At 38.6% G+C, this 13,146-nt stretch overlaps 1 protein-coding gene across 1 annotated transcript; it reads left to right on the top strand.

The window, feature by feature from the left end:
• The first annotated feature begins 451 nt into the window (after nt 1–451).
• On the top strand, nt 452–10,249 carry LOC18436515 (ABC transporter A family protein). Its single transcript, XM_011625916.3, has 2 exons — nt 452–759; nt 9,695–10,249. Exons 1-2 carry the CDS (start codon nt 631–633, stop codon nt 9,788–9,790), a joined length of 225 nt encoding a protein of 74 aa, XP_011624218.1. The 5' UTR covers nt 452–630; the 3' UTR covers nt 9,791–10,249.
• Nucleotides 10,250–13,146: the final 2,897 nt, after the last annotated feature.

The following is a 13,146-nucleotide window of genomic DNA, read 5'->3' as shown; positions in this document are numbered from 1 at the left end:
GTCATTAATACTCACTTTTATATTTTTCCATCTCTTTTAGAAGTTTTTTTTAATTTTTTTTCCATACTTTTTTGACTGCCCGAGACTTATCCGGTTAGAGCGGTTGAATAGACCAGTTTACTGGTTAGGCCGGTTAAACTACTTCCATACCTATGTCTAGTTAACCGTTTCGGTTCGATTTTGTGAACACTGGTCATTACGATACTTCCATAATGCTTATGGTTATTACGATAACAAGACTAACTGTAAAGGCTATTTTGGTTAAAAAAAAAGTCAAAAAATGAGAAAAAAGGGCATGGATTTATAAAAGTTGAAGATTTTTTTCAATAAAAAAAATTAAAGTATATTTATGATAATTTCCCCTTCTTTTAATATCACCAAATAAAAAAAAAAGATATCTGATATTTTCTTTTTAAAAAAAAAGAAAAATACGCTACTGTCCGCTTAGGAAGAGTGGTCCGATGTCTACACGCGAGACGCTCAAAAGAGCAACTTGGCAGCCCTTGCTGCAGGTAGTCTGTTGTGTTGCGGCCTCTCCCTCTCTCAATCAGCAAGACCCATTTTGTCTATCTCTCTGCAACTTCATAAAGCAAAGGCAAAATCTTGAAGTTGGTCTGTAGAGAGAGAGAGATGGGTGTAGGCTACATATTGAGGGTGCGCTTGGCATCCTTCTTTGCAGGCGCCGCTACTGCCTCAGCGGTGGGTCTCTATTTTCTCCATAGGGATTACCATATTGCCCATCAAACCATTTCTAAACAGGTACCACCTATTTCTCCCGCTTTTTATTGGCTACATTCATTTTTGGAAGGACAGGGGTCTTTTGTTAATCATCTCAATCCCCAACCTTTTGGGTTTTTTTCTTCTCTATTTTCTGATTCTCCTGATCTATTGCTTGTATTTAAATGCTCAAAGCTGTAATTGGATTGCCTTCTTTATGTTTCCTGAACCTATTGATGATGCATTGCTTCATTATGATTAGAAGGGGATTCCTGATTACTGGGTTTTGTAAAATGCATTTATGCAAAGGTTTTTGTGCCCAGTGAGTTTGATTATATTTGGTATTTATGTTTGAATTTTTTTCATAATTTTTATGGGATGCAGATATCTGTATCATGGTTATGAGTCGCCTTCTGGTTAGGGTTTTGCATTGAATGCTTTTGATTTTCACTTCATTGAAATTCGAAACCTTAAAAAGGAAATACCCATGATGATGCATTTCAGGTTATGGTAAGATGAGTTATGCATGAATGACTACTTTACATAGGATATGAATTGTTGTATCGATTGTAGGCAGAAAATTCATCAGTTTCTGTGGGTTGGGTATGAATGTTCCATTCTGTAAAGTGAGCTGAATATCCATCTATCCTTCCCTATTTGACCTGAGCCCTCCATTAACTATGTATAGAACAACATTGAGAATGGTGCCTCTTGAAAAACAAGTGTATGCAACAAATGCATACACAGTTTACTTGTGATGTATGGATTCATGCTAACTTTTGAGTCATCGAAAACCGTAAACATGGATAAGCATCACACTATTTTTTTAAAGGCCTCCTTATTTATGCTCTTTTTCTGTCTCTATTGGAAACATGAAGAACCTGGACTTTTACTAGTGTTAATCTTTGAATTTCATAGCAAGTGATTTGGTTTTCTCAATTTCACCTGTATTCAGTTTTGCTTTATTTTCTTAATCTAAATTCTTCCTTCAACTCCTCCCTATCATATATCTTTCTCCTTTGTACTTTGAGATGATGACCTTCCTCTAAGTTTATATTCTTGGTTGTCTTCTCTCTATGCATCTTTAGATATGTTTCGCTTATAAATAATCATGGAATTCCTTTCCTTTAGCGATGTGTGATGCATTTCTCATGATTGTCAGTAACTTGCCAGATTTGGTAATCAGTATTGTGTTTCATGATGCACGTTTAAGAATTTGTGCCAGTTATTGCACAAATGTAAGAGTCTCCCTAGGAGAGTTTGTAGCAACTCTTAAACCAATCAATTCTTCTCTCAATCAATTTTCATAGAATAGGGAAAACATATAGAAATTTGTCATACAATTTCTATGCCCTCGTTATTAAGGACCTGGATGCTGCTGAAGAATCCAGGCCCCTTTCGGAGTCCAAGCATTAAAAAAGGGAGGTTGCTCAAGCTGTTCTCTGTAATGCCTCCAAGCAAGAAGAAATACATTGGTACCAGAGGTCCCGAGTGAACTGGTTGAAGCATGGGAATAGAGACACTGCTTTTTTCCATAAATCGAACAGTTCCAGGAGAGAAGCCAACTCTATCACAATTAATAATGTGTGAGCATACTTCCACTACTCCCCAACACATCAATAGGATAATTGTTTGCTACTTCTGAAACCTCTCGAAAACTGAGAGTCTAGACCTCGGTTGTCAGACCTTCTGTTTGATACGCTCCCCCAGCAAGATTCTGCTTGAGTAGTAACGCCTTTTTCAGATTCGAAGATTAGGAGAGCTGTCAAAGACCAAGCTAAGGACAAGTCCCTTGGGCTTGACGGCTTTCCTATAGCCATCTTCCACTGATTCTGGTACATCATGGTTGCCAGCTTTTTCCAGGAGTTCTTTCACAGAGGAAGGGTCCACAAAGGCATGAATGCCACTTTTCTTAACCCTTTATACCCAAAATTGAAGGTGTGGTGAAACTTCAGGCTGATAATCCTCCTAATTTCCTGCAAGATCCTCACCAAACTTGCCTCCAGGCTTAAGAAGGTGCTTTATAAGGTGCTTTCTAAAATCATCTCTGTTGTATTCTGCTTTTGTCTTAGACCAACAGATTCTGGACGACGCCTTGTTGGCTCATGGAGCGTACCACTCCTGGCATCTCTCAGGTAGACAGTGGGTAGTGATCAACCTAGACCGGGAAAAAGCGTACAACCATGTTGATTGGTCAATTTTGGATGTCATCCAGTCAAAAATGGGTTTCGGTACGAAGTGGAGGAGTTATATCCATGGTTGCATCTCTAATCCCAGCTTTTCTAAGGTTTTTTTCCAAGCCTTAAGGGGTCTTCCACAAGGAAACCCTCTCTCCCCCTTCTTCTTTGCCATCATGGGAGAACTCTTATCTAAATCCATGGCTAGTCTTTACGAGAGAGGATGTCTTAAGGGTTTCCAGGTTTCTAGAGACGTCCTTTAATTAATAACCTTCTTTATGCGGGCAATACCCTCATCTTCTGCAATGCCTGCCGCAATCAAATTGATAATCTTTGGCTTTTCGTCAGGAGTTTTGAGATAGCCACAAGGATGAAAGTTGACATGTCCAATATTTTCAATATGCCGTTGTTCTAGATGCAAGCATCAGTTGTCTCCTTTCTTGAAAGACTGGTTCTGACCTTCCTTTTGTCCATGGTGTGGGAAGCCATAGGTGGATCTTAGCCTGGGATAAGGTTTGTTACCCTAACTAACAGACGCCTTGGTATTAGGAGGCTCAAATGGAACAATTTGGCACTGTCAAGGAAGTGGAAATGGTCATTCGCTTCCAACGATTCATAACCATGGAAAGACGCCATATCAGCCAAATATGGCTCTGAAATGGATGGGTGGCTATGAAAATTCCCATGGCATTGGGCCTTGGGGGCTTGGAAGTGCATAGCTAAGTGTGGCCAAGACTTCCGAGCCTTGGTCAGATTCAAAGTAGGCACATAGAATCAATTTCTCGAAGTTTGACACTTGCAGGTGCCTCACAAGGTCCAAGCCTTTGCTTTGATTCTGACCCATGGAAGGGCATTGACAGGGGACGAACTCTAGAGGATAGGATTAGAGTTGGCGAACTGCAGTGTCGTGCTACACAGTGGAGGAAATTATTGACCATCTTTTCTTCCACTGTAATTTTACCTCATCTCTTGGGCTTCCTTTCTACAGCTGTTCTGTTTGCAATGGCCTACCCCAGAATCCATCAAGCAACTGTTTATAGTTTGGATCACCCCTCCTTCTACCAAGCTCGACGGCACTATTTGGGGCATTTCCATCCTTTTCCTTCAGTGGGGTATCTGGAAGGAGTGTAGTGCTAGGACCTTCAGAAACCCACAAGGACATGGATATAGGCCAAACCACCCCCAACCCAACCCCCCCCCAACAAAAAAAGAGCCATAAAAAGGAAAAGCACACAAAAGAAAACCAGCGGGGCAAAAAGTTTGCACACAATTATTGGGTTGTGGATCCACCACTCTTCCTCAATGCCACCAATATTCCAGTGCTCCAAACCTGTAGAATTCTCTTTCTTTGCAACTTTAGAAACTTCTGAATCTCAGGCCACAATTATTGGGCTATGGATCCGCCACTCGTCCTCTATGCCACCCAGATTCCAGTGATCTAAACCAGTGTGCTCTGCAACTTTAAGAGTCCTAACCAAACAAGAAGTTCCTTTGTGCCTTGTCCTCATCATCACCTGCATCGTGTTCTTTATCATGGGTAGGATTTCCAACTTCTTCATTTGGGCACTCGTCAAAGATTGGTGGCGAGGCCCAATCTGTGACTTGGTGATTTTGGTAGCGATTTGATGAGTTCATCAAGATCACAAATCAAAGCATCCTTAGACAAAGCGAGATTCTCTCCCCTATTTGTGAGGTAGATTACGATCCACTATATTTGACCTATCTCTACTATTGGATTCAGATCCACCTTTGTCATGAACGACTGAAACGTCAATCAAAGTGGGTTGTGTCTTGCACACCAGTTCTCGCTTATTTGGTTCGAACATTTTTGAAGTGCCTGATATGTCAATTCCTCAATGCTCCTTCTCAGAATGTTGAGCTCCTATTGTATAACTTTGTCACACCACTAACTTGGCCTGCTCGAACTCCTTTAGCTGCCATTGTAAAAACTTGCACTGCCTAGGGCGCTTTCTGAGGCAACCTGCTCTGATACCAGTTGATGCCGTGGAAAATTTCTCAAAGAAAAAAATCAAGAACTCTATTGTATTGACCAGAATTGAGAGGAAGCTTACAAGCCAAGCCTCATGGGTACCACTAATTTTGCAAGAACTGTGAATTAATGATAGTCAAAATTCTATTATTTAAAATGTCTCCAATCTCTGTGAACACCCTAAATGCCTTTTCTATTGATTCCTACGGATTGGAAAAAAAAAAAATCATGAATGAGGTATTCAACTCCAGGATTGAATCGAAAAATAAATCTTTATTGGTTCTACCTCATATTTTTTATGAAGAGAATGAATCTTTTTATTGAAGGATCAAAACAAAATCGGTCTGGATCTCGTGCAAGAATGGTTCGGAAGATCCAAAAATAGTGGTATTTGCTTTTTTTTGGGTAAGTGGTATTTGTTAGCAACAACATAATGGAGGCAGTCAATTAATATAGATATGCGAAATCTGATTCAAATCCAATATTGCACCTATGGGCGCATAAGAAATGTATGCTATTTTCCTTTAATCTTTCTTTTACAAAAATTGAAAATTTAGTCACGACTAGAATTAGATTTTGTATCTTCATCCATATATCCCTTACTCATACTCATCCAATTGGAAAGACGAATCCAGCTGAAACAAAAAACAATTATGCTTCATGATTCTATCTTCATCCATGGATCCCCTACTCATACTCATCCATTTGGAAAGACGAATCCAGCTGAAACTAAAAACAATTATGCTTCATGATTTTTTATTCTTTTTTATTTTTATTTTTTTTATCTCCTATTTTCTTTTCCAACTAGCTAACAACTCTCATCAAAATAGAACTCCTAAAATTAATGGCAAGGAAAAGAAAGATTTTTATTTTTCTGATCCATAGTAAAAAAAGAATCAAAATCCAAACGATAAACAATATAAATAAATAAAAATTAAAACAGGTCCGTAAAATTAAATGACTAAAAATAATTAAAAATGTTGCTCCTGCATCAAATTTGTGAACGATGTTGCTTAGAGGTTGCTTGTGAAATATGATGTAGTGGCTTGTCATTAACCTCTGCTGTAGGATACTTTTGCAAGATTGCAAGGTGAAATTATCATTCTATTCACCTAAATGATAGGTTTGTGCTGATGCTAGAATCCTTTGGGAGTCTTGGTGAGAGCATGTCTTTTCTTTTTGAAGGATCTGATTGAGATTTAATTCCTAGTTTGTGGGTTTTTAAATGGATCAGCATGCAGTTGGATGTTGGATGTTCTATTGTTAGCTATTGACAATTTAACCTTGACTTGTGAGCATCTTACGTGTCAGTTACTTCTATGGTTTTGACTCCATATTTTTTGTGGGATATGCCACAAATTTTGAAAGGATGTTCTCTGATGGTTGCCTCAAAGTTAGCACCCGTTGGAAATATGAGTCTTCGAAAGGACCTGGAGGGCCTGGATTCTAAGGTTTGATTAGGTTCTGAAGTTTTTATTTCTATGGTGAAAGTAAATACTTCCATTCAATGTATCATTGCACCTTTGCCATTAAGTATTGGGTTATGACATGCATACCCTAGTGCCTTTTGGATTAGCTATCTTTCTTCACTTGTTCGCATGGAGTGACCACTTCTACCATGACCGCTAATAGTGTGGGTCACTTAATAGGGGTAACCTGCCTGGACACCTTTTATGTAAAATACAAATTGTTTTAGTTTTTGGATCCATTTCCTTGTACTCAGGCAGCACCCATTGTTAAGAGTGCGTAGGTGGTACGGCTTCCTCACTTGGGAGGGATATTTTGGAACACCTATTAAGAATGATAGCGCGCAATGGGCTTTTTTAGTAGATTTTAAACAATGCAGTTAATGCTTTAATGGTGCAACATTTAATAGATTGTTACTTACAGGTTCATAAAATGGAAAAATTAGAGGCTAAGTCCTAAAGAGATAAAAAAAACTCTAAAGGTTGCATTTAATGCCTCATGCCCTAGTTCTTCATAGGTTTTCCTATGAATCTATGCTAACCTATCTGCCACACAAGGATCGTGCCCCCTTGATATATGAATAAAATGCATCGCACGTAAGTTCAATGGCAAGTCCATCGTTTTGACAAGATTACCCCAATATCTATGGGTTTGTAATAGAGAGTCCCTTTAAGTCATCAAGAGACTTTTTTGCAGCAGCTCTTAGTAATCCTTACTACTAGTGAAGATTCATTCCCCTACTGAAGATGCATTTAATGCTGTATATGTAGAGATTTAATGTGGCACTAAGTATGAAATCACTCATATTTTAGATGTTGCCCATGAAATATTAGAAGCCTTAGATTTTTTTGGCTCAATCAAACTTCAACTTTAAAACCCAACTAGGTGAGGGGTGCTTTGTGAATATGGTTGTGATCTTGGATAGCACTAGGTCGATGACAGGGCTCCAAGACTTTTGAAGAGCAACTTATCCAATCCTTGAATAATTTTGATTGTTTGTGTATTCTATGTACGTGACATGACATCAAGTTTAACTTGGCTTGGATATTTCCCATGTTTTTTAAAAAATACTCTGTTCCAATGCACAATACATCAGAAAGTTGTATTTAGACTACCATCACATCATGCCTCCTTTGCTCCATCCCAAACAAGAAAAAGGGTTTGCCACGGCTTTATATCTGAAAGAACCTTTGCGGAGGAACAAGTAAAGAAGCATTCCTGGGTCTTGACGTCTTGTTAAGAATCATATCCTGGGATTGAGTTTATTTTCTTTTGTGTTATACAGAACCAGAAAATCTTGAAGGGACATGTCTTGGATGTTTCTATTCAATTCCTCAAGTTCTAAATGAAGCCAAAAACATTATATGCTCCTACAAGAGTATATCATCCATTCACTCCACTGGCAAAACCCGATCTGTGTATTTTTAGGACTTCAAATTTTGGGTATGTAACCTCCTCAACCTAGCAACCAACTTCAAAGACAATAAAAAATAGAAGTTCATACGCAATTTTTGTGTGCTTGAGAAAAATAACTTCCTAAGATTGAATGGTGACCGTCCTATTTTTGGACTGTCAATTGTAAGTGTTTCGGAACACAGTTCTTTTCTCTCTCTCTGATTTTTATCTCTCTCTCTCTCTCTCTCATTTTTATTTTTCGCTCCCGAATGAATAGGTAAATGATCTGGTAATAGAAGGGTGATTCTTATTCCTAAGCCTGAGAGAGTTTAGGAGATTGGACCCTGTTTATGGTGGTGGTGAAGTTGAATTTTTTTTTTAGACTCAAAGTGGTGATGTTTTTTTTTTCTCACCTTTTCAGAGAGCCTGTTCTTCCCCAGTGCGTATCTGTAACCGTATCTGACCATCTTAGTATATACCTTTTTGCAACAAGTAAGTGAAAGCTATTAGAAATGGTATCATGGATTCTTCTGTTCTTTACTTCTTCTTTTTTTCTGGTGTTTCCTAATGGAATTAGTCATATATGATCCATGCTTCACAGTTTTCTTGTACTGACAGCAGCAGGAAATTTGTATAAAGGAACTCAACAGTTAACTATGCTCAAGTTTCTTGGTGAGTCGGCCTGTTCTGATTCACTGACTTGGACCTGGGCCCTGCCTGGTTCCAGGGTCCTAGTTTAAATGGAACTTATTCCCCAGATTCTCACTCCAGAAATCCTGATGCCACGTTCCTTACTCTTCCTGTTAACTTTAGTCAGCCTTTGATCTCCATCTTGCCCCACTCCTTCAGCCTGAATACTTTCCTCCCACCTGACCATGTGAGTTTAGATCCCTTGCCGCTCATCATACATATTGAGAGTCAAGACTGCCTTTCCAGCTTATGGGCTACCCTTATCAGAATACAGAAGTGTTACCTAAAGCATAGGATGCTAGAGACTCTGATCTTAGTGGTGATAACACTGCTGAAATATTCCCAAGGGGCCAGCCTCCTCTCCTTTCAACTAAAGGACTCCCTTGAAACGTGTAGGATTCAGCAATGCATCATGTAGTAAGTGACCGCTTGATAAGACATTACTCTGCATCCCATGCACAAAGCATAAGCTCCCAGGGATAGATCCACTCTAACCACCATCATGGAGCTCTTCCTAGGTTACTTCTCCAGCCTGTCGCCCACCCCTTTTGGAGGCCACTCTGAAATAATCCTTGTCCATCCCAAAATCCCTCTCCTGGGAATGAAAATAAACTCTTTTTTTCTCTTGCTCTTTATTTTCACATGGTGTTATCAGTCTGGAGGCCTCTAGCCTCCCCCTTGTGGCCCTTTGTTTTTATGTCTTCCTTCCCCCCAACTTACAATTCCAATAGTCTCCTGCGTATCATCTTTATCAGTTTTCTGTATTTCTGCCTGAAACAACCATTTTAACACCTGCTATAATGCACTCTCCCACCAATTTATTCACACTACTGTTTCCCCCACCTCTACCTTGTTGTGCAAGTCTTGTACCATGAATATGACTAATATTTTGGCCATTCCATATTATATATATTTGGTGTATACCTGTAAAGATGTTGACACGTTATTTAGTGGAAATATTTCATTTTTCTTTTTTTTTTGAAACTTTATTTATGGAAGGTTTTTATTCTATGAATATGTATGATTGTGGAACACTCATCTATGCCTATAATTCTTGGGATGCAGCACACTGTTAAGTTTTTATAAAAAGCTAGTTGGTGACTCCTGAAATTTTCGAAGAGTGAAATATATTTGTTTTGATCCTTCAAATTTCATGGCGTGTTTGCTTTTTTAAAGTATATGAGTTTCTGTTTAAACCCCACCCAATGGATCCATTAAATTGAGGCAGACAAGTATGACACTAACTGATAGCTTTCAGGTGAGGGCCTTTTATGAGTCCCTTGATGGACGTATATCTGAACTCGAAAAATTGAAGGAAGTCAAAACTTCAGCACAGTCAGACGCCACAGAATAAATATGGAGCTGTATTTGGTACTGGCTGAGGAGTTGTGAGATCTTTTCTTTGAATGAGGTGTAAGTTTCCTTTGTTTGAAGATTCATAGTGTGGCGGATGCGTAGTAGGCATGCCAATTTGGATTAACGATAAGCACACAAACTGGGTTAAACTTGGATACGAGTTTTCTGAAGTAGCTCTTTGAACTCTCTTTTTGATTTGTTGGAACCATGGAAAGTTTTTGCTCTCTAGGAATCCTGAGTTTCTCGGTTTATTATAATAAAAGGTCGATTTCTTTCATTCACTTCTGCATAAGCACCACACACAGATGTTATATGCTTCCTGCTCAAGGAACGGTGAAGGTTGTTAATCCAAGTGTCATCTGTAGTTCCCTCTTTATTTGATTGCTGAACTTCATTCTATTTCGCTCAGAGATTGGTGGTCCTTTATATATGGTTTAAAGTTTCGTGTTTGCTGATCTTTCAGTCTTATTTTCTTATGATGTAGCCTTTCACGATTTGTTTGCCTAATATTAGGTTTGTGAAATAGTTCATTTCATTGCCATGGTATTTCTTTTGCCATGTACGTATGTTTCGCACACTTCGTCCCCCTTTTTTTTCTTTTGTCTCCTGATGGGTGACACTTTAACATGTAGAATTAAGGTGCACCTCAAAAATCTCATAAGATGGTTTTGATGTTGGAAAAATATCTAACTGATTATCTTAACATCGAGATGTATGAATATGGAGAAAAGAAAGATTTCAAGTCCCAAAAATGACACATCTTGCAACATATTATTCGGATCGTCTATTTTCAAGATTTTTATGCGTTTATGGATTTGTCTAATTTGAACTATTTTGGGGTTTAAAATTTTATAATTAGAGATGAAAATAGATTTTTGCGCCATCCTAAAGAATTTTCACACTAAAATTGCATAGTGCTCTGAACTTGTATATGACGGCTTGAACTAAAGTTTGTACCCCTAATCCATACCAAGCTAACTTATCTAAAGATGAATTTTAGTCAATATGTATGAAAGTGATTGGTTGCAATAGCCGATACCACTTTTTTTTGTTGGAAATTTGATCTGCATTCCAGCTTAGGTGTTTGTTTGAATCTTTTCTTAATGTTAAAGGGAAATGATCCTTTATGACGAGCTTTCTACCCCGCAGACTGATTTCCTCGTCCCAATGTTTGAAAAAGTTCAACAGTTTGATATGTATCGGGTTATGGAATTTTTTTTCGTTAATTCGGTGGGGGAGAAGGCCTCCTACTTAAATTTTTCATTAAAAGAAAAAAAAAGAATACATTATTTTACAACCGTATAGTAGGGCAGTTGCGCCAAGTCATGTAATAATAGTAGAGAAATGAAGTCTAGCGGTCGATGATATCAAATTGTTGTGATTGCATTAGTTGATGCTCTCTTAGCTGGGGCATCCACTACCATGTTTGCCTTTCAAAAGACAAGCAATGGAGCACATATGGGGCGAGAGCCTTGAATGGTAGTTGTCAACTAACGTTCGTAATTTTATGGAGCACTACAACGATTTTGAATAGTATCTACTAGCAGAGATGAATCACTTTCTATCTATATCGAGAAGCACCCTATCTAGATAACTAAGAGAGTACCTTCTTCAAGAGCTTAGAATTCTACATAATTATTCGATGCAACTCTAAAGTGTTTAGCAAACGCTGCCACAAATCTACCATTACTGCCTCTTATGACCCCACCCCCTCCTGCCAAACCAAGATTGTCTAAGGACGCACTATCAATATTCAACTTATAACACTGAGCTTCTGAAAATGATCATGCAATTGGGATCGAGGATTTTGGATTTTGTTGATGCCAATTAATCTGTAAATTTTAATAACTGCCTTTTCTGACAATTGGAATGCCCATTTTTTAACTTTTGCTAGAGCCTTGAGATGTGAAGTAATTCGGATTACAACCTGCTCTCTCCTTAGTGCATTAGATCTAAAGAATCGTTTGTTCCTCTCCTCCCACAAATATCAGATTGTTGTGTAAAAGACACCTATCCAGATGTTGAGTAACCCCTGTGATATGAATTTGAAAGCTAGCCACCAACGAAGAATATTCAGGGCCGTAGTACTAGGCACAAATCTCTTGCAACACCATGGAGCTAAAGATCACCAATCAGTGAAACAAGAGGTGACATAGATTGTCCTCATTGTTTCTACAAAATGGCTATATAGTAACCATGTGAATACCTCGCTGTTGAAATACGGATGAATTCGGTAACCGATTATGCATAGCTACTAGCTATGAAAAGCACTTAGCCCGTGGTGACATTTCGAAGACCAAAAAACATGAAATAAGGGCTGGGGTGAGCATTTATACTGAATGAAACTCCATGCTGATTTGATTGAGAAAGTTCCATTGGCAAAATGAATCCATTCCAATTAATCATCCCTAGGATATAAGGGAAGGGTATATCGCTCCACATCTCCCCATATGCTATTCAATAAAGTTGAAGGAGGTGAGGGTAGATTCCATGATTAAGGGTCACCATCAATAAACTCTGAAACCTCTCGCCCTCCAAATTCCCCCAAATCCATCTATCTATTTGCATCCAAAGAATCCCAAATTGACTGCACTGATAAGCAAGGATCATTCAAGAAATCCATCATCTGACCATTACCAAGGCACCACTGGACATTATTCCTTAGTTGAGATAAACCGACATGAATGCCCTTCCAAGCATGAGAACAACCCCTCGTGGCTACAGAGTCCCAAATCGAACATATTCTAAAATACCTGTATTTGAAGAAATGGGCAACTAAAGAATATGAATTTGCTAAAATCCTCCATATCAGTTTATCATACCTGCAATATTGAAGTCTATCATCTTGCTCACTCCTAGGCCTCTCTCCTCTTGAGGGAGGCAGACTCTCTTCCATTTACCAAGATGAACTCCTTTATTTTCTACAACTTCTGTCAACAGAAAGTTCCAATGCAGGCTCTCTATCATGTTATAGGTTTTCTTTGGCAGCATAAAATATAATATCAAAAAAATAGCATAAGCACTTACAACTGACTTAAACAATTGGAGACGTCTTACATAAGATAAACATAAGGCTTGCCATGTACATATCTTGCCGATCACCTTTCCAACCAAGTTCTGACAATAATGTGTCGAAGATGGCCATGAAACAGAGGTAGCCCCAAATAACGAACCAACAAGGAGCCCTCACTGAACCCCAACTTTCTCAAGATTCGTGCTCGACTGCCTTGTGGAACCCCGAAGAAGAAAACCTTGCCTTTCGTAGAGTTCAACATCTGACCAGTAGCTTTCTCAATTGGCGATAATTGACTTTATAGCAGTAGAAGATGCATAACATGCCCCACAGAAAATTAC

Source organism: Amborella trichopoda, chromosome 9, assembly GCF_054954075.1.
Source record: "Amborella trichopoda isolate Santa Cruz 75 chromosome 9, AtrichopodaSantaCruz75HAP2 v2.0, whole genome shotgun sequence".
In the NCBI taxonomy this organism is placed as follows: Eukaryota; Viridiplantae; Streptophyta; class Magnoliopsida; order Amborellales; family Amborellaceae; genus Amborella; species Amborella trichopoda.
Note: the sequence above shows the minus strand (reverse complement) of the source record. Positions and strands in the feature narration are given on the sequence as shown.